The sequence below is a fragment of the Triticum aestivum genome, chromosome 2B (genome assembly GCF_018294505.1).
Source record: "Triticum aestivum cultivar Chinese Spring chromosome 2B, IWGSC CS RefSeq v2.1, whole genome shotgun sequence".
Lineage (NCBI taxonomy): Eukaryota > Viridiplantae > Streptophyta > Magnoliopsida > Poales > Poaceae > Triticum > Triticum aestivum.
Window position 1 is genome coordinate 734,477,813 of NC_057798.1, and position 20,280 is coordinate 734,498,092.

The 20,280-nt window shown below is 46.2% G+C and overlaps 1 protein-coding gene and 1 pseudogene across 1 annotated transcript; both read left to right on the top strand.

Annotated features, from left to right (window-relative positions):
• Window positions 1–9,266: 9,266 nt before the first annotated feature.
• Window positions 9,267–11,230, top strand: LOC123042352 (serpin-Z1). The gene is made up of 2 exons (XM_044464826.1): window positions 9,267–9,746; window positions 9,906–11,230. Exons 1-2 carry the CDS (start codon window positions 9,360–9,362, stop codon window positions 10,713–10,715), a joined length of 1,197 nt encoding a protein of 398 aa, XP_044320761.1. The 5' UTR covers window positions 9,267–9,359; the 3' UTR covers window positions 10,716–11,230.
• Window positions 11,231–13,939: 2,709 nt separating this feature from the next.
• LOC123039499 (serpin-Z1-like) lies at window positions 13,940–16,796 on the top strand (annotated as a pseudogene).
• Window positions 16,797–20,280: the final 3,484 nt, after the last annotated feature.

Consider the following 20,280-nt stretch of genomic DNA (forward strand, 5'->3'; position numbering starts at 1 on the left):
CTTTTGAGATGCCCTCGCCGAGCCCAGTGGTGTGGGCTCGTAACCCCAGCTAACCCTAAGCGGCTCAACTGTTTTTTTTAGCGTGCCGGTCCACATAGCAGTTCTCGGCGTCTGGTCTACAAGCTACGGCATGCGGGGCTGACCGGTTTTAGCCGGGTTTTTTTTCAACCCGAATTTTCAAAAAGGTTCCGACTTGAAACGTGCTCAATATTAAAATGTTCATGATTAAAATAAAGACTGTGCTAATGACCAGTCGACTGGTCGTTAGCGACAAATCCGCACGAGTCCCCTCGATGGCTCCCGCTTCTCCCGTTCCGCACAACTCCCCTCGATGGCTCCCGCTTCTCCCGTTCCGCACAACTCCCCTCGATGGCTCCCGCTTCTCCCGTTCTCCCCCCGATTGACACTAATAAAAAAAGGTGAATTGAGGAAAAAGTGTGTTACATGGGATTCAAACCTGCATCAGGTAGCTAGGGCATGCCTAATACCATGACCAACAACCATTACACCAACCCAGGATGTTGTTCAATACTTGAAAACAAAAGCCTTTTAAAACTCTTTTTCACCATTTTCAGATGACAAAAAGAAAGGTATTTTCTTGAAAAAAAATCACTGCATAAATGATGGTGTACTATACATGTGAATGTGTAGAGGGACTCCTTTATGACTTTTTTATCAGGGTCAGGTACATAAGTTATCAGGTCTGCGATGTGTGAGTTACCATGCTATTCACACAAAAGTTATCGGGGGGATGTTTTATTTTACCAAATTAAGAAATCTTCCCAAAATTTGAAAAATGTTTGTGGATTTAATAAATTTTCAAGAATTTTCAAACATGTTCAGGAAATTTAAAAATGTTTGAAATGTTCCTCAATTTTAAAAATGTTCATGAGTTTAAAAAGTCTGCAAATTAAAAAATGTTACCAAATTTCAAGAATTGTTATGCCAGAAAATAGCAGGAGAGGCTCCTACCGTGTTATATATATTAAGGAGAATAAATATTTACAAGGTAGCTAGGACCATTTTGGACTAGTGGGAGAAAATATTACAAGTTTAGGCCATTTTTGAAGATATTTCCCCTGTTCATGAATGTAAAATATTTTGGATATTTCAATATGAACAATATACAGACTGAACTGAGTGAACACACACACTAAAATATGTTTATATACATCAAATTCACCAAAAGTTAGAACATCTTATATTTGTGAACAGATGGAGTACCTACGATGGATTTATCCTCAGATTTCACTCTATACCCTAGTTGACTGAGATCCACGTACCAATTAGAAAAAAAATACCCCTTCGCTCCTCACGCTCCAGGGCACCCAGCGCTAGGGTTCCCATTGCCTCCCGCCACGTAGCCGCCGGTCTGCCTCGTATCCTGTGGCCTTAGGGCCATGGAGGCGCGGTGGAGCTCGATCCTTGCCAGCGGGAGGGCTCCGTTTTTACGTAGTTTTATATGAATTTTGGTAGGGCTTGTGTCCTGCTCAGGAAGGCGGGGTGACAATGGCTTCTTGAAGATGGAATGAGGTTCTCCCTGCCTAACCCCCATCGCGGTGGTGCTTTTAGTGTCACCGGAGGGCATGTGGAGGTTTGTCTTCAACATATCTCGCGGGATTCGGTTGGAGTTTGTCTTTGGTGGATCCGTTAGAACGGATATTTGTTAGTCTATGTTCGTGTGTCTACAAATTGGTTCCTTCTGATTACGCTTCTCTTTGTCGACGATGGTTGTTATTCTGGTGTGCTAGTCCTCTCGGGCCTTAGCACGACGAATTTCCGACTGTCTACTACAACAAGGTTTGCCCGGCTCCAATGATGGAGGGGCGATGACGGCGGTGCGTCTTTGGCTCGCTTCAATGCTTGTAATCGTCGATAAGTGGCCTACATATATGTAGTACTCTGTACCTCTGGTGTTTTTTGTACTACCTTGACAGCTGATGAATAGATTGAAAGTTTTTCTTGCAATAAAAAGACCGAGATCCACGCAGAGTTGCTTGCGTAAGGACCACGCCATCAAAATTAGCACCATTTTTGGTCTTTTCATTGGTAGTGGGCTGGTCCACAAAGCAGTTCTAGGTTTCATCTATAGAAACTACAATATGCTGGCTGACCGGTTTTTGCTGGGTTTTTTCAATCCAAAACTTTAGAAAAGTTCTTGTTTTAAAAGAAAATCAAGATTAAAATGTTCATGATATTTAAAAAGGCCAAGATATTTTTAAGTTTAAAAAATCCTCACAAAATTAAAAAATGTTTGTCGATTTAAAATTTCTGGAATTTTTAAACATGCTCATGAATTTCAAAAATGTTTGAAATGTTCATAAATTTTAAAACATTTCATGTTTTTTTATGAATTAAAGAACGTTACCACATTTCAAGAAATGTTTTTTTTACCAGAAAATAGCATGATAGGCTCCTATTGTGTTGTATATTAAAGAGAATAAATATTTACAAGGAAGCTATGATCATTTTGGTCTACTGGGAGAATAAATATTGTTGATGTAGGTTTAAAGTTGATGCATGTACCTGTTACAGTTGCTAGTGCCGGGCTCTTTACACACTTTTCTTGGCTAATAAAAGAGTTAAAGTTCGGTTCATTTTTTAAAATAAAAATATCTACACGCAGAGTACATCATCATCTCGCTTTGGAGCTTTAGACTGAACTTTTACGACCATGCCTTTTTGTGTGCGAGTGTGTGATTTCAAGAGTGACGCACAGGCGCAAGCACACGACACGCGTTTACGCTGCCGTGAGTATCAATCGGACACATGACTGAGTGCGCATGGGTGTACTCCCTCCGTTTTCAAATATAAATTTTTTTTGGACATTTTCAATGGACTACAACATACGAATGTATGTAGACATATTTTAGAGTGTAGATTCACTCATTTTACTTCGTATGTAATCATTTATTGGAATATCTAAAAAGACTTATATTTAGAAACAGAGGGAGTAACTTGTAAGGGAAGTGTGGCCCCGTTGATGTTGGAAGGTTGTGATCGTTCAGTCAGTCCGTTCCAGTAGCTAGCTCCGTCATGTCGTCTGCCGAAGAAACACGGGAACGAAATTCAGAGAGCCCGCGAATGCATATCTTAAACAGCTATTGGCAATCCACGCGACGTGCTCAAGTCTCCATCGTATCTTCTTCTTTGGACGGCATGAATTGTACTACCTCCATTCCTATGCTCGAGCAGTTTAAGGTAGTAGGCATAGAGAGGCAGAAGGCTAATTCTCGATTGTTTCAGTCCTGGAGATCCGCTCGATCAGCAAGCAAAATGACGCCCTCCTCCGGCAGAGAGCATTACGCGGTGAACCACATGGGCCGCGCTGCGTATACGGGCCTGTACTTCCTGGATCAGAAGATGCTTAATCAGGTTCATTAGGCAAACACGCTACCCAATTATCCCACCTCGACGGACCAGCACGGTGAACACCGGTTTAAAGAAGTCTTCGTTTGAGATGCTCTCGCCGAGCCCAGTGGCGTGGGCTCGTAACCCCAGCTAAACCTAAGGGGGGGCAACAGTTGGTGGACCGCAAGCCTCGGCAGCGGCTCAACTGTTTTTTGTTAACCCCTATAAGGGCTGATCGGTTTTAGCTGGGTTTTTTCAACCCGAATTTCTAAAAAGTTCCGGATTTTTTAATAAAAATTAGCATTACAATGTTCGTGATTTTAAAAAGTCCCAAGATTTTTTTCCAGATTAGAAAATCTTCCAACTTTTTTAATGTTCATGGATTTAATATTTTTTTAAAGAATTTTCAAGAAATGTTTTTTTACATAAAATAGCAGGGGTGGCTCATACTGTGTTATACTCCCTCCGTTTCTAAATATTTGTCTTTCTAGATATTTCAACAAGTGACTACATACGAAGCAAACTGGGTGAATCTACACTCTAAAATATGTCTACATACATCGCATGTTATAGTCTATTTGAAATGTTTAGAAAGACAAATATTTGGGAACAGAGGAAGTATATACCTACTAAAAAAGTATGGAGTATTTCTGCCGTTCGCCGTTATATGTTTTGTAAAACGCACCATGCTTTTTTCTGAAATATCCCGCGGTCCAATATTAAGTCCCTCTCCTTTCCCAACTTCTGTATCCACTGTCGCGCGCACCTGGGCGCTGCTTAGTATTCCGAGTTCAGCTGCAGCATGCCCAGTTCACTCTGTTTTCAGCCCGTTTAAGTCCCTGATGAATATGTTAAAATGATCATGCTATAACTTTGCAACCGTAATTCGGATTAAAATAATTTACATATGTAATTTAACCAGAAAAATGCTTAGTTTCCAACCGTACTATTACTCATACCTGTTAACTAGTATAACATTATTTTTAGGGCATAACTTTAATTAACCTAATTAATTGCTATGGAATATTAAATGTTTTCTACCTCATTTAAATTAGCTACATATGTTAAATAAAGTATGTTAGAAGGGCTTGCGATGCACCTTTTTTTTCCTACAGAATAGGGAGTTTTTCTTTTGAGCCGAAACCGTAGAATTATCAATAGTTCTATGGTATTTTCACTAAATCAAAAAAAATGTACAAAGTAAGCAAAAATATCTTAATTGGGTTAATGGCATGATGTGTCTCTAGCAGAGGTACTTTGGATTATCCTATTTGGGATGTGGGGTTCCTAATCCTACGTAGGTATCGCATTATCGCGGCTAAACTATAGCTTAGCCAGGTGTCTTTGGCCTTGGGGTTTACTTCTTAAATTGTTGCTGTAGGTTTAAAGTTGGTGCATGTACCTGTTACGGGAGTTGCTAGTGCCGGGCTCTTTTAACGCTTTTCATGGCTGATAAAAGAGTTAAAGTTCGGTTCAAATTTCAAATAAAAATATCTGTGCATCATCATCTTGCTTTGGAGCTTTAGCCTGAACCTTTACGACCATGTTTTTCTATGTGTGTGAGTAATTTCAAGAATGACGCACAATTTTCTTTTTCAAGAATGACGCACACGAGTGCAAGCACGCGACATGCGTTTACGGTGCCGTGAATATCAAGCAGACACACGACTGAAGTGCGCATTGAGGTAACTTGTGAAGGGAAGTGTGGCCCGGTCGGAGTTGGAAGGTTCTGCTAGAAGTTGGAAGGTGCGATCGTTCAGTCAATCCGCTCCGCTAGCCTAGTCGTGTCGTGTGCTGCTGCTTATGTCTGGCGGTGTTGTTGTTAGTGTGGGAGGTTGTGTCCGATGTCGAAAATTTATTCGCTCTTGTCATAATGTTTACCAGGGTAACAACACAAGATGGTAGAGTCATCTCAATGAATGGTTGATCGGTACTCCATCACCCATTTGTTTGGATGACGTTTTTGTCTGACTGCCGAAGAAACACGGGAATGAAATTCAGAGCGATGGCGAATGCATATTTTGAACAGCTTACGGCAATCCACGCGACGTGCTCTCATAGGATCTTTTTCTGTGGACGGGCTGCCATCTTTTCCGTAAGTTAATGCTTGTCGTCCAAAAGGCTAAATTCGTGATTGTTTCAGTCGTGGAGATACGCTTGATGAGAAAGAGAAATGACGGAGGCCCTACTATGGCAGAGAGCTATATGGGCCGATGATTAGGCCGCTCTGCGTATACGGGCCTATCCTTCCTAATTAGGCAAACAGGCAACCCAATTATCCGGGAGCTCCTAATCAGTGCATTCCGCACCCGTTACCCGTGCTGGCGCTCACAGATGACCGTACTGGGCCGTGGCCCAAAAACAATCGCTCGCACCGCGAGAAGGAAAAAATTCACATATATGGCAATCCACGCGACGTGGATGTAAGAATTGAAATTTTTTCACAAAATGGAAATAGTTCGTGAATTTTAAAAAGTTCAGCGTATTTGAAAGAAGTTTATCAAATTTGAAAAAAAAGTTCATTGGATTTAAAAAAATGTTCATTGATTTTTTTTAAAAACGTTCACCACAATTGAAAAATTTAATTAAATTTGAAAAAGTTCATCATTTTTTTAAAATGTTCATTGAATTTGAAAAAAAGTTCACCAAAATTTAAAAAGTTCATCATTTTTCTAAAAAAGTTCATCGTATTAAAAAAGTGAATCAATTTTGAAAAATATCATGAAATTTACAAAAAGTTCACAAATTTAAAAAAAGTTCATTTAATTTGAAAATAGAGTTCATCGATTTGAAAAAAATGTTCATCAAATTCCAAAAAAGTTCACAAACTGAAAAATAGTTCATCATTTTACAAAGAGAAAGCAAAATTGAAAAAAAATGTAAGAATAACGAAATAAAAAAGAAAAAATGAACAAAACCTGATGAGACCAGGTCTCACGGTTTAGCAGGTGAGACCCATCTTGATGGATGACACGTGGCATTTGCAAATCACAAAGCATCTACCCCACCCCCACCTGAAATCAGGGGGGGAGATTAGATGCTTTGTGATTTGTGAATGCCACATGTCATCCATCAGGACGGGTCTCACCTGGTTTATATGAGACCAGGACTGATCTCATATAAACCAGGTGAGACCCGTCCTGATGGATGACATGTCTCATATAAACCAGGTGAGACCCGTCCTGATGGATGACACGTGGCATTCACAAATCACAAAGCATCTAATCTCCCCCCCTGATTTCAGGTGGGGGGTGGGGTAGATGCTTTGTGATTTGCAAATGCCACGTGTCATCCATCAAGATGGGTCTCACCTGCTAAACCGTGAGACCTGGTCTCATATAATTTTTTTCCAAGGACGGCACATCAAAGCGCACATTGCCTTCCATTCATCTATTATCATGATATAATTTTACTACACCATATCAGTTTGAACTATTTCATTGAGGTCGCCATATCCAAAAAATTAAGACCACACATATAATTGAGAAAATGAGCGACTTCAAATAAACATCGGCGACTCGTCCTCCTAGAAGAAGCGGAAACGGTTTCGCTAGCTCCCAACCCTCCGAGAAAGGCGGATCGGGGCGATCCCATCTGCCCCCAACCTTACTGGGCTCCAAGCCGGTGCCGCCGGTCCCTGCCTCCTTCGTCCGCCGGTCCGACAGCGGGAGGGGTTGGGGACCTTGGTGCTTTGGCTCATGTCTGTAGTTAGGGTTGGCCTATTGCTTCCTTGGGGAGCTATTTCCATGAAGGAGGTGGCGCCGCGTCGGAATAGTTTGCCTCTGCTCTTCCTCCATCTCGGCGTTGCTGCAACCGGTGGCGTCGGGGGGCAAGTGGCCCGGTCGTCTCGCCGATCTCTGGATCTGACGAGCTTCATGTCTGGTGGTCGGCTGCCGGCGCTCTCGCGAGTGGCGGTCGTGTCGGCTGCTGCAGGGACGGAGCTGCTTGGTAAGCATTGGGGTTAATTGACCCAATGAAATTAGGTAAGTCTTCCTTAGTTTAGTACTAATTACTATTCATTTATGGAAGATGACCCTACTGTCATAGACATGACCCCATCAAATTTTTTTCTAGCTTTGTCCCTGGGCTGCTGTAGTTGTGCTTATTGTCTTGCAGTTTGGTGCGTGGATGACCGCAGGCGGCGACGTTCCTCTTCTTCGACTATATCGGATGAAGTCGATGACGTCGAGATCTGCTGACCACGGGGAAGATCCTTGGCCTACATGCCATAAAGACTCGGTCTCATCGCTTGCGGCGACCCGCTTCATCGGCTTAAAAAGAATCTTTTTATGTGGTGGTGCTTTCCCAGATCTTGGTATGACGATTGTTCTCATCTTTTTTAGGCGTTGCCATGGCGGCGGCAGAGGACGTTTGTGGACTACGTTTCGGCGAGACACGAGTTTTTGTAAGGATGGAATAGTAGTTTTACTTCTTGTGAAATTTTTTGTGCAAAGTTACTTGACAATCATTTGTGTCTCGCATGATGACCATATGTGTAATCTCTGTGAATAGATTGTCTAATGAAATAGTATATGGTTACTTAAAAAAAAATCAGAAATGTTAACGCCCACACGTGTGGGCGTTGACCATCTCGACCACACGCATCCATCACCGTCCAGTACTATATGCACGAATCTTGACACAATCTGGCTGATTTTCTGTGCCACGTAGGACAAGGCGTGTGTGTGATGTGTGACATAGTTTGCCCACACATCCGTTTTACCACACGGAGGGGCCGGTGTGTGGGCGTTTAGCAGTTCACCCACACACCAGTTTTCAGTCACGCACAAAGGCTGGTGTGTGGGCATTTGCCATCTCGCCCACACGCCCGTCTCCTCTCCCACACGTAAGCTGCTAGTTGCCATGTGTTTTTGCAGCGCACATGGCAACTGCCTCTAGTGTGCTTTATAAGCAGGTGGCAACTCTCTTTTTTTACCCGAATTGCCATGTGTTGTTGCAGGGTACACGGCAACTGCCTAGTGTGCACGTAAGCAGATGGCAACTGTCTTTTACCGAGTTGCCATGTGTTTTTGCATGGTACATGGCAACTGCCCCAACGTGCACGTACATGGCAACTGCCCTAACGTGCACGTAAGCAGATGACAACTCTTCCTTTTTACATGGCAACTGCCCTAGCATGCTTGTGAGCACATGGCAACTCTCTCAACTGCCTAGTGTTAGTATGTGACAACTTCTAAAGTTATGAAATCATGGCAACTACATTAGATCAGACCATACATGGCAATTGCAGTTGAGCAACCATGGCAACTGTAGTTGTCCGACATGGCAACCGTAGTTCAGCGACATGGCAACTGCAGATAAACGAACATGGACGAGGGTCTGGACCATGGCAACTGCGGGCGCGCGGTGGGCGTCACGCGTCGCGTGCGGGACCAAAAAGGTACAAGGCCTGACATACGGGCGTGTGGGCGTTATCAACTTCGCCCACACGCACGCATGTGAGAAGGTTCAGGAGGAAAAAAAAGATGTGTGTGGGCATTAGTTGTTTTGCCCACACGTAGGTGTGTGGGCTGGTTGCTGTCCATGCCACACGAGGCGTATGGCACAACTACCCGATACACCACACGTGTGGCAGTTATCGGGACCCAAAAAAATTCATCAACGACTAGTCATCTCGTCAGAAATAAAGACAGGAACGTGATCAAGCGTGACGGTTGCCCGACCCGCGGCGATCGTCAGCCGACCGATCGGCTTTGTCTAGTGGGCGCACGCTCAGAAGATCGGTGACATGTCGCTCTACCGTATAGTACGCGTTGTACATTTTCTGACAAAGAAAATAAAAACCATTTATTCTAGAAAACTTCATGGCAAAGTAATATCATTCCCGGCAATAAATACCAGCTATAGAGTAAAACCCTGGAACTTAGTGAGGAAGGAATTTGAGTTATAAAACCCCAAATCCGTTCCTAGTTCCGGTAGACCTCGCCACTGCCTCTCCAGTCTCAATTCACTTGTTACCCACCCCTACCCCGCACCGCTCCCTGGAGATGGAGGACCTCGCCGGAGCCATCAGGGACCTGGCCGCCCTCTCCACGCGGCTACTCCTTCAACTCAGCGGCGACGGCGAGAAACGCAACCTGGCCATCTCCCCGCTGTCTATCCACTCCGTGGTCGTTCTTCTCGCCGCCGGTGCCACGGGCGACACCCTCGACCAGATCGTCTCCTTCCTGGGCCTCTCCGGCGGTGCAGCGCATGCGGCCCTCGCCTCCGAGGTGGCCACCCTTGTATTCGGCAGGGACGCCGGCGTGGAGCCCCAGATCCAGTGCGCCGTAGGTGTTTGGGTGGAGTCCTCGCTCCGTCTGAGGTCCGCCTTCGCAGACAAGGTCACCTCCGAGTTCAAGGCCGGGGTGCGAGCCATGCCATTCCGAGAGAATGTACGTAATTCTCCACTCAATTGATTATCCGTCTGGCAACAGCATTTCTCTTAATTTCTGCTGTAATTCAGATCTTGCTTAGCTAGTTCCTATCCTACACCACGATCATACCGCTATTGCCTGTATTTTTAATTTGTTTTGTCCAACTAATTAATCAAGGTGGAAGAGGCGAGGGTTGAGATCAACCGCTGGTTTGAGGACAAGACAGGCGGCTTCATCAAGGACCTCATGCCAGAAGGCCACCTCGACGCCATCTCGACGGTCCTCGTCATCGGCAACGCGCTCTATATGAGGGGCACATGGCTAGATCCGTTCATTCCTTACAACACACTGGACGACGACTTCTTCTTGCCCGACGCCGACGGGAGCCGTGTGCGCGTGCCGTTCATGACGAGCACAAACGATCAGCGCATCAGCTGCCATCCCGGCTTCAAAGTCCTGCTGCTGCCCTACGAGAGCAAAGGCAACCACGAGTTCAGCATGCACATCTACCTCCCCGACGAGCGCAACGGCCTGCAGGCCCTGGTGCGCGAGATCAGCTCCTCCGGCACCGCCGAGTTCCTGGACCGCTGCGTCCCAACACGACACGTCGCGGTGAGGAACCTGAGAATCCCAAAGTTCCAGGTGTCATCCAAGATAGATGCGCGAGATGTGCTGAAAGGCCTTGGTCTGGAGCTACCGTTCCACTTTACATACGACTGGTCGGAGATGATCGAATTCTCAGAGCCAGCGCCGCCTGTAGCGGTGCAGAACGTACTCCACGAGTGCGTCGTGGAGGTGAACGAGGATGGAACAATGGCCGCTGCGGCCACTGAAGCTGATTTAATGATGGGGTTCTCCATCACGGGGGAGGAGGAACCGGCGGCTCATGTTGACTTCGTGGCAGATCACCCGTTCCTGTTCCTAATCAGGGAGGACAAAAGTGGCATTGTTCTTTTTGCCGGGCAAGTGGTCAATCCCCTGCTTTAGCTAGTCCACCAGTACTGTTCTTCTGCTAGAAGTCAATTACTCCCTCCTTACCGGTTTAGACTAGCCACCGTGGATAGTAACATACACAAGTGGATAGCAGGGTTTTCAACTAAAAAATCTCATGAGTGGTGGAATAATTTTGATAGTTTGCAAAAGGACTTAATAAATGCACTCGATTTTTCTCAAATAATTGTGTTCTCCAATGAATTAATTGCAATACATGCATGTGTGACCAATAAATAACTAAGAACTTTTACATGCATTGATGAGTTTTTCATTTAATCCTTGCATGCAGTGATTTAATGCACCTCGATATCTGACTGTGTGCTGGGAAGCCATAGAAATGAGACTTATAAAACGAAAAACGAAAGTTTTGAGATAAGCCCTATAAACCGGAAAGGAGGTAGTAGCTACAAAATGAGTTCGTATTGTGGTCTGGTGTGTGTAATAATGAGAGTGCAATTCATTTTTTACGTCCTACTAGTTTCGTTTGTGACAGTGAAACTTGTGCCACAAATTACCCCATCTTAATTGAATTTATTTTACTTCCCGTCTCTCTGTTGATTGCGCATGCCATGTTGATGGTTTATTTTTCTTTGGAATTTTTTGTCTGGTTTACTTCAACTAAACCGAACCCAACATTCCCCTTCGAACAGAGCCACCTCCTCTCAGGTGTCGATGGTGGCGCATGCCCCGAATGCCCACGGCGTTGGACTTCCGTTGTTGCATCCACCGGTCAATCATAAAAGGCTTTCACCTATCTTTTTATATAAAGCAACAACCATCATGCAAGCATCCGTATACAACACACCATCACAGGCACACACACCCAAGACACGATACGAAGGAGCTGACGAATGGCAAGACCACCTTAGACAAGTTTGAGCAAACAACAAGTGGACAAATAGAGCATCACTAGGAGTTGATGGAGCTCTCAATCGTGAATGGGCCATGCAAAGAGATGAAACCGAACGACAACGGACCATGGACTCCAAAGTGGTGCCTTTAAGAAGGGCACGCCATTGGAGCACCGCCACTGCCTGATCCAAAGGATCGAGGTTTTCACCTTGAGCAACATGAAGGACAAAGGGCCATCGTGGTGACGCCTTCAAGAAGGGGGTGGAACCCAAGGACGCCATCGGCTTGGCCAAAGACAGACAAGGTTTTCACCCCGGACAACACCCTTCGCCTCTGAACTAGGGCACACCCCGTCACGAGAACGCATGCTACACCACCACCGTAGAACATCGATGACTAGCCTCCATGCCACCCTTGCGGCCATGGCATCTATCCAGCCAACACCCGAGCCGCGAGCTCCGCTCACGAGCACCAAAACTGCCACCACCAAGACCGCCGCCTTGCATCCAGACACCCTAGATACAACCGAGGCCGAAGCCACCATCCCGAGCATGCACCACCACCAACACCATGCCGCTCACCGTGCCAATGCCACCACGAAGGTCCATGGCCACACTGATGCACCTGACGCCCGTGCAACTCCCCAGCCGGGTGGCGCCAACCCACTCCCGCACCTACACAAGGAGGGGGATTGAAATGACATTTGTAACACCCTCATTTTTGGCCCTTTTCTTTTCTTTTCTTTTCTTTTGAATTTCTTTGGATTTTTTATTTGGATTCCTTTTGGTTTGACTTTGTGCTCTTGAAACTTGGGAAGATCATCTCTCCTTCTTCTCCCAAGTGGTTCAACCCTCTCAAATCTCTCCCAGAATCATGTCATTTCCATCCTAGCCCAACCCTAAATTCTATTCCTTCATAATATTCCTTTTTCTATTAAAGGAATAATCCTGTTTGCCCTAGGTTGGGAAGCAACCTATATTTCTGTCATTCCCAAAATTCCCACAAAATTCTCATAAATACTTTGACTCATATGGACCTTGGAGATGTAAAAATATTCAAGATTTCATGCTCATGGTGAGCACACCATCCAATCTTTGTTTCCGGACTTATTTTCAGGTTGTGAAGCAACTATATTTTCTATTGCCCCATAATTACTGAAATTTTACTAAAACATTCTACCACCCATATTACTTTCCTCCACAAGATTTGGGCTAATTTCATCTAGCCAATTTTCCTCAGAAAATTCCCAAAGTTTCTGTCTAGCAGGAATCATTGTGAAGGAAGTACCATTTATAATTGTCCAAATGGTATGAACTTTTTACAGTGCCTCCATATGCCCAAATCGTCACTCTCCACCAAATTTCAGTTCAATCCATCAAGGCATTTTAGCACAACTTCCATTTTCATTTCCTGTCCGGTGGGCAGTTTGTGAAGGAAGTGCTAGTTAGACCCCTCCATTTGAGCTGATATTTAGCCAAGATTGCCACCTTAGTGAGCGATCAACCGCAGCCAAATATCAACTTCTCTCCCCAAATGAGCCTCCGCCAACTCACTACAAACACTTGCTGCCAGAAAATTCAGTTGATGTAACCGATCAGCACAAAGGTGCTTTAGTCAAACCACGCCCATAGTGGAGCTCCAATATGTAGGGTAGATCTCCCAGACAACTTTTTCTAGGCTTACAAGCCCTCAGAGCGCCATGCCATGCGGTGGCCACGCAGGCTGGCATGACAATGCCGTGCTCTCATCAGCTAGCTTCGGGATCGATCTTCCCGACTGTTCCCTCACGCCCTATGGTGTCTTCCATCCTCTCCATCGTCCACCTGGTCCTCCAGACCCTATCATTTTGAATTATTTCATTGGGGTCACCATATCCAAAAGGTTAAGATAACACATTTAAGTGAGGAAATGAGAGGTTCCACATAAACAATTGGCGACTAATCATCTCCACAGAAATAAAGACAGGACCGTGATCAAGGGTGACGGTTGCCCGATCCGCGGCGATCGTTAGCCGACTGATCGGCTTTGTCTAGTGTGCGCACGCTCAGAAGATCGGTGACATGTCGCGCGTTGTTTATTTGCTGATAAAAAGAAAATAAAATCCATTTATTCTACCCCCTATATTCACTTTTGTAAGTCGTTTAGGACAGCTGAAATTGAACTGTTTTAGGTGTTGCCGTAAATGTCTAAAAGGTTTTACAAAAGTGAACAGAGGGAGTAGAAAACTTCAGGGCAAAGTAATATCATTCCCGGCAATAAATACCAGTTATAGAGTAAAACCCTGGAACTTAGTGAGGAAGGAATTTGAGTTATAAAGCCCCAATTCCCTTCCTAGTAGCTCAGATACAGCTAGCCACTGCCACCGAGACACCCGCCCCTACGCAGCACCGTTCCATAGAGATGGAGGGACTCGCCGGAGTCATCAGCGACCTGGCCGCCCTCTCCACGCGGCTCCTCCTCCAACTCAGCGGCGACGGCGAGAAACGCAACCTGGCAATCTCCCCGCTATCTATCCAGTCCGTGCTCGTCCTTCTCGCTGCCGGTGCCACGGGCGACACCCTGGACCAGATCGTCTCCTTCTTGGGCCTCTCCGGCGGCGCTGCGCATGCGGCCCTCGCCTCCGAGGTGGCCACCCTTGTATTCGGCAGGGCCGACGGCGTGGAGCCTGAGATCCGGTGCGCCGTAGGTGTTTGGGTGGAGTCCTCGCTCCGGCTGAGGTCCGCCTTCGCAGACAAGGTCGCCTCCAAGTTCAAGGCCGCGGTGCGAGCCATGCCATTCAGAGAGAATGTACGTAGTTCTCTACCTACTTAATTGATTATACGTCTGGCGACAACCTAGTTCATATCCTACTTTTCCACACATATATAGAAAGAAAAATGTCGATCGACCATAGTGCTATATAGTATTGTCTGTATTTTTAATTTGTTGTCGTGTCCAATTAATAATAATTAATCAAAGGTGGAAGAGGCGAGGGTTGAGATCAACCGCTGGTTCGAGGACAAGACAGGCGGCTTCATCAAAGACCCCATGCCAGAAGGCCACCTCGACGCCACCTTGACGGCCCTTGTCATCGGCAATGCGCTCTACATGAGGGGCACATGGCTAGACCCGTTCGACCCTGAGTACACCCAGGACGGGGACTTCTTCTTGGCCGACACCGACGGGAGCCGTGTGCGCGTGCCGTTCATGACGAGCAAAAACGACCAGTGCATCAGCTGCCACCCCGGCTTCAAAGTCCTGCAGCTACACTACGAGAGCAAAGGCGGCAGCAACCACCGGTTCAGCATGCACATCTACCTCCCGGACGAGCGCGACGGCCTGGAGGCCCTGCTGCTCGAGATCAGCTCCTCCGGCACCGCGGAGTTCGTGGCCCGCTGCGTCCCGGCGGCACGACGCGTCGAGGTGGGGAACCTGAGGATCCCAAAGTTCAAGGTGTCATCAAAGATAGACGCGCGGGATGTGCTGCAAGGTCTTGGCCCGGAGCTGCCGTTCCGCTTCACACACGATCGGTCGGAGATGATCGAGTTGGCAGAGCCAGAGCCGCCTCTAAGGGTGCAGAATGTGCTCCACGAGTGTGTCGTGGAGGTGAACGAGGATGGAACCATGGCCGCTGCGGCCACTGAAGCTGATGATGATGTTGGGTTTTCTCCGTACGGAGAGGAACCGGCTCGCGTGGACTTCGTGGCGGATCACCCCTTCCTGTTCCTCATCAGGGAGGACAAGAGTGGCATTCTGCTTTTTGCAGGGCAAGTGCTCAATCCCCTGCTCTAGCTACTCTAGTACTAGTTCTTTCTGCTAGAAATCCCCAAAATTGATTCGTTTTGTGATCTGGTTTATGTAAGGATAATTAATGAACAATCATTCGCTCTCGTACACCACAATCTTTTTGCATTGTTGGTGGCTCATGCCAACTTTCAAATTTGTGTTCAAGCATACACCAACAACCTTTCCCCGCTTGCTCACAGGGTGATTCATCTGAAGCAGTCAATATTTATCGAAGGCGGCAACATTTTGAACGGCACTGTAATCTTGCACGAAGTGGTGCATGAGCTCAGGGCCTCGGTGGAGTTAATCATCTCGGATTATTAGATGCACTATGTTGTCACATCTAACTCCGATGCTAATGATTTTATGTGGAGATTCGTGAGGATTTTGTTTTCCCTTTTATGTTTGATTGAGTCAATAGATGAGACATAGTCTTGCAGCACGCCGTCCTACTGGTGGCAGCGTTCGTCGCTGCCATTTGTACCATGTCATCTCAACAGTCAGAACATCCGCCCTCGTCACGACGGCCCTTGCAACATGTCGCCCAACCGCTTGCAGCACATTGTCCCACTAGTCGCAGCGTCCACGGTTGCTAGCTTCAGCATTTCGTCTCAATGGTCACAACATTCGCCTCGTCACTCGCAGCACGTCATCCCACTAATCATATCATCCGCTTGTTTGCAGCATGTAGTCCCACTAGTTGCAACATCCATGTCGTTTGTTCCCAGCGCATCTCATAACATCTGTCAAATGCATTCAAGAACGGAACATTGAGGATAAGGTATTCAGGATCACATTGGATAATGCAACATCTAATAATTCAGTGGCAGCAGGATTGAAGCACAATTTTGTGGCCGAGGATGCTCTTTCGGTGAGTGGAATATTGTTGCACAATCGATGTGCAACACATATGATAAATTTCATTGTCTAGGACGGGTTGGATTTTGTGGAACCAACTGTCAGCAATATTCGGGAGAGTGTGAAATACATGAGATCATCCACCGCCTATAAAAGAGTTCAAGGAAGTCATTGTTCAAGTCGGTCTCCTTGTTGGTAGGTGGCCCACTTTGGATACACCAACTTGTTGGAACTCCATGTACCTAACAATTGAGAAAGCCATGGAGTACACAAGAGCATTTGATTCCTTGGCTAGCCGATATTTGAATTACACATATGCTCCATCTTCTGCTAAGTGGGAAAGAGCTGCAATACTTTGTAGGGTGTTAAGTGTTTTATGATGCAACCATTATCACATATGGTACATCATACCCCATCTTGAATTTGTACTTTCATGAAATGTGGAAAATCAAGTGAACTCTAAAAACGGAAGCCTCTAATGCTGAACTTGGACCGGTGGTTGCTGGCATGAAAAAAAGGATTTGGTAAACTAAGCTGCCCTAGTCGCTTGTTTGTTGTAGCTGCTCTGAAAAGCATGAGCGCAATCACTATTCTAGTTGATCTACAAGAGAGCAAAGTATTAATCACCCTCGCTTTGCATGTATTTGACGAGGAGCATGAGTTTTAGTTTCTATTGAATGCTGAACTAGTGAAGCGGTAGATTGTTTTGGACCTAGACTGTTTTGTAAGCTTAGGTTCACACTTGCTCCAGATACTCTTTCAACTATACAAGGTAGTTAGATCATCTCAGTGATCTTCTGCAGTTGGTCTTATGTACCGGTGTATTTTCATTTGCTTGCTCTACATAACTAGACACCTTTTCTTGGAGTATTTTGTCTTTTGTTTGGTCTGGCTTGTGATAATGTGCATATAATAAATAAAAAATGCTTGGATAACTTGCAACATGGAGCTCCTCCTGGATTGTTCATGATTCTAAAACTTTAGGAACTTCATAATTTTACTACCATCCACTACAAGTATCAGTTGTGCATATGTTTTCAACATTGGTACATTAACATGTGTTCCACAAAAGACAGAGGTACACAAGAATCTGGCCTACACAAGAAGCTAGCTACATAAGGAATTGTTCTCTTCTTGACGAATAACTCACTGGACTGATTTTCTCAGTCTCTTTGTCTGCTATCAAGAAAGACATAATACGTATGAATGATGATGCATGTGCAACACTAAATGTGCCCCCCCCTCGTTTGTAGTTCTTTTTCCTGGAACCTGGAGGTGTGCTACTAAAGTAATCTTCATCCTGAAAATAAAAGCAACTATTGAATTAATATGCTCCCTAAAAAGACATGCACCAGGTAAATGGATCCAGTTATCCAAGTAGAATGAAAAGCATCTGTTCATGGAATTTTAAGTGACAATTTTGCATCATTGTCAGAATTATTATGGACATAAAGTTTTGGTTTCTAAATTCAACATGAGAGTTTCCTTTCTATGAAATGTAATATTATGAGCTAGTAATCCAGTTCATGATTTTGTCTGCTGCAATCCCTATCTATTTAGCACAAGCATAAGTTGTTGTACAACTATGTACATGTGTAGGGTCGAACCTAAGAACCTAAGGGTTACCCTTTTACCCTGTTGCACTGGTGCGACCCAAACCTTTAACATGAGAAACACGTACAGGTTATGAGGTTCAACACCAGGGATGGCCGGACATGACCACTTAAATATTGAGTTGCTAGATTAGAAGCATCGCGGGTGCCAATATTAATGGGATCAACTGAGATTTATGAAAGTTATTTTTTAATCCAGCAGTGTGGGCATACGCCTCAAGGATGCCATGAAGGTTGTGAAGATGGTTAGCATCGGTACGCAAAACAATAATCGTATCGTCTGCATATTGGACGACCATGAAATTTTTAGTTGCAGGTTGATTAGTGGGCAATGAGGGGAGTCCTTCATCACGGAAAAAGTTTGTGATTGATTGAAGGAGATGAACCACTAGAACGAACAAAAGAGGGAGAGGGGCTCATCCTGATGATAATTAAATTCAGTAACTGGGACGCCATTCAGAAGACCGGTGAAGAACCTAATTCTAACAGTCGCTTCATCTAGTTAATCCAGTGAGAATCAAAGCCATGAGTGAGCATGGCCAAAATAGAGTGGTGTTCACAGTGTCAGATGCTTTCTTGAAATGAAGCTCGATGATAACCACCCTATTACCGAAAGCATGACATTGGTGGACAACTCTTCTTCCCAATATGAAAATTTGCATCCTTCCTACATAAAGTTTTGAGCAAACAATGAGTTTCAAATTGCGACGAATCTGAAGAACAACCGTACAAAATGGAACTCACCCCGTCCTTTCTCACTTGTAGAACACCCATCCAGGATGTTTCGCCGTGCTCGAAACGAGGTGCAGCACCAGCCACAAGAGGTGGTCACACTTGATGATAGGCAGAGGCGAGACGACGAGCTTCTGTGTGAGTGTTGAGCCCGCCGACGAGCATACGTGGTTGTACCTGCAGTCGGTCGGCGGGTGTGATGCGAGCGCCAAGAGGAGGGGGACATACTTAGAGGCGGCACGGAGTGGCCGAGGGGGCTGCGGTTCCGTCCCTGTTGAATCACTGCAAAATGCGACGGCATTGGCGACGGGGTGCGTCAAATTCGACAACGGGGGTGGCGGACGTAGATCCGTTGATTTTGGCGATGGCGACGATGAAAATCGAGGCATGGGAGAGTGTGGCTAGAGGCGGCGGGTGCTAGGGGGCCGGGGTGGCGCGTGGTGGCCGGCGGAGGCATGCAAGTAAGGCGGCCCTGGAGTGGATGTGGCACGGGGTGGGGAGGGTTTGGCCGATGGGGGAGGGCGAATTTTTTCTAAGTACACGTACTCGTTCACTTGGGTGATGGTTATTAGCACACTTTGGTCTAGATAACTGGCGAACGTTCGGAAGGGAGGGTGGCATGGCATGCGCAAACGTTTTAGACGACATTTTTAGTTGTGAGGGAAGGGCAGTTTCTTTAGAGCGACATGGGTTTCTTCATAGAAGACATTTTGCATTTTAAAACTGCCATATTTTGATTTTTATTTACAACTAAAACTATCATAAAATGATGTTTGCTTGTCATCCTCTCTGAGCGAACGTCCGCTGGGTAACATGGCCGTCATTCTATCTCTACGAATAGGATTTCAGCGCCGTACTCAGGCCCCGCCGCGGCACTGCTGCTAACCTTATTGTACGTATCGTACATGTATGATCTATATCTGCAGGACGTACACTACATTAATGAAGCATATCCATCCACAGGCTGTGGTCAGCTTGTGGTCGTCTCATCACGCACCCTGCGCTAATGAACCATCAATGTCTGGTATTACATTTTGCGACACTGATCGATCTTGTGTGATGAATGAGATAATATCGCGCGCTGATGAGCGTATATCTCAAGAAAGATCGCGGTCCATCTCTTGCAGCCCTCCTGACCCTGGCCCCGAGCCGCGATGTATATAAACCCGACGTGTCTGCCATCAGGCAACGAGAGAACAAGGCCGGCCTGGTAGGTTAATCAGTGCTCGTCCGACCGACGACATGCCGAAGCAGCAGAGGTACAGAGGAGTGAGGCAGAGGCACTGGGGCTCCTGGGTCTCCGAGATCCGCCATCCTCTCCTGTACGTCCGCAAACTGTATATTCATCTCTGTCGGTGCAGTCTGCAGTTTTCTGTCAATGGTGCTCGCCACGTACGATCGATATGTACTGATCTGTGTTTGCGTTTTTGTCTGTGGTGGGTGCAGGAAGAAGACTAGGATCTGGCTGGGCTCGTATGAGACGGCGGAGGACGCGGCGCGGGCGTACGACGAGGCGGCGTGGCTCATGAGCGGGCCCGCGGCGCGCACCAACTTCCCCTCGAGCGCCCCCGTCGGCGGCAGCCTGTCCCCGGCCCTGCGCGCCAAGGTGGAGAAATGCTGCATGCCGACGGCGAAGGGCGCCGAGATTACCGGGGCGGCCATGGCCAGAGGCTACGCCGCCCACCGAAACAAGGTCGAGGAGATCATCAAAGGCGTCGACGAGGAGGAGGAGTGCATCG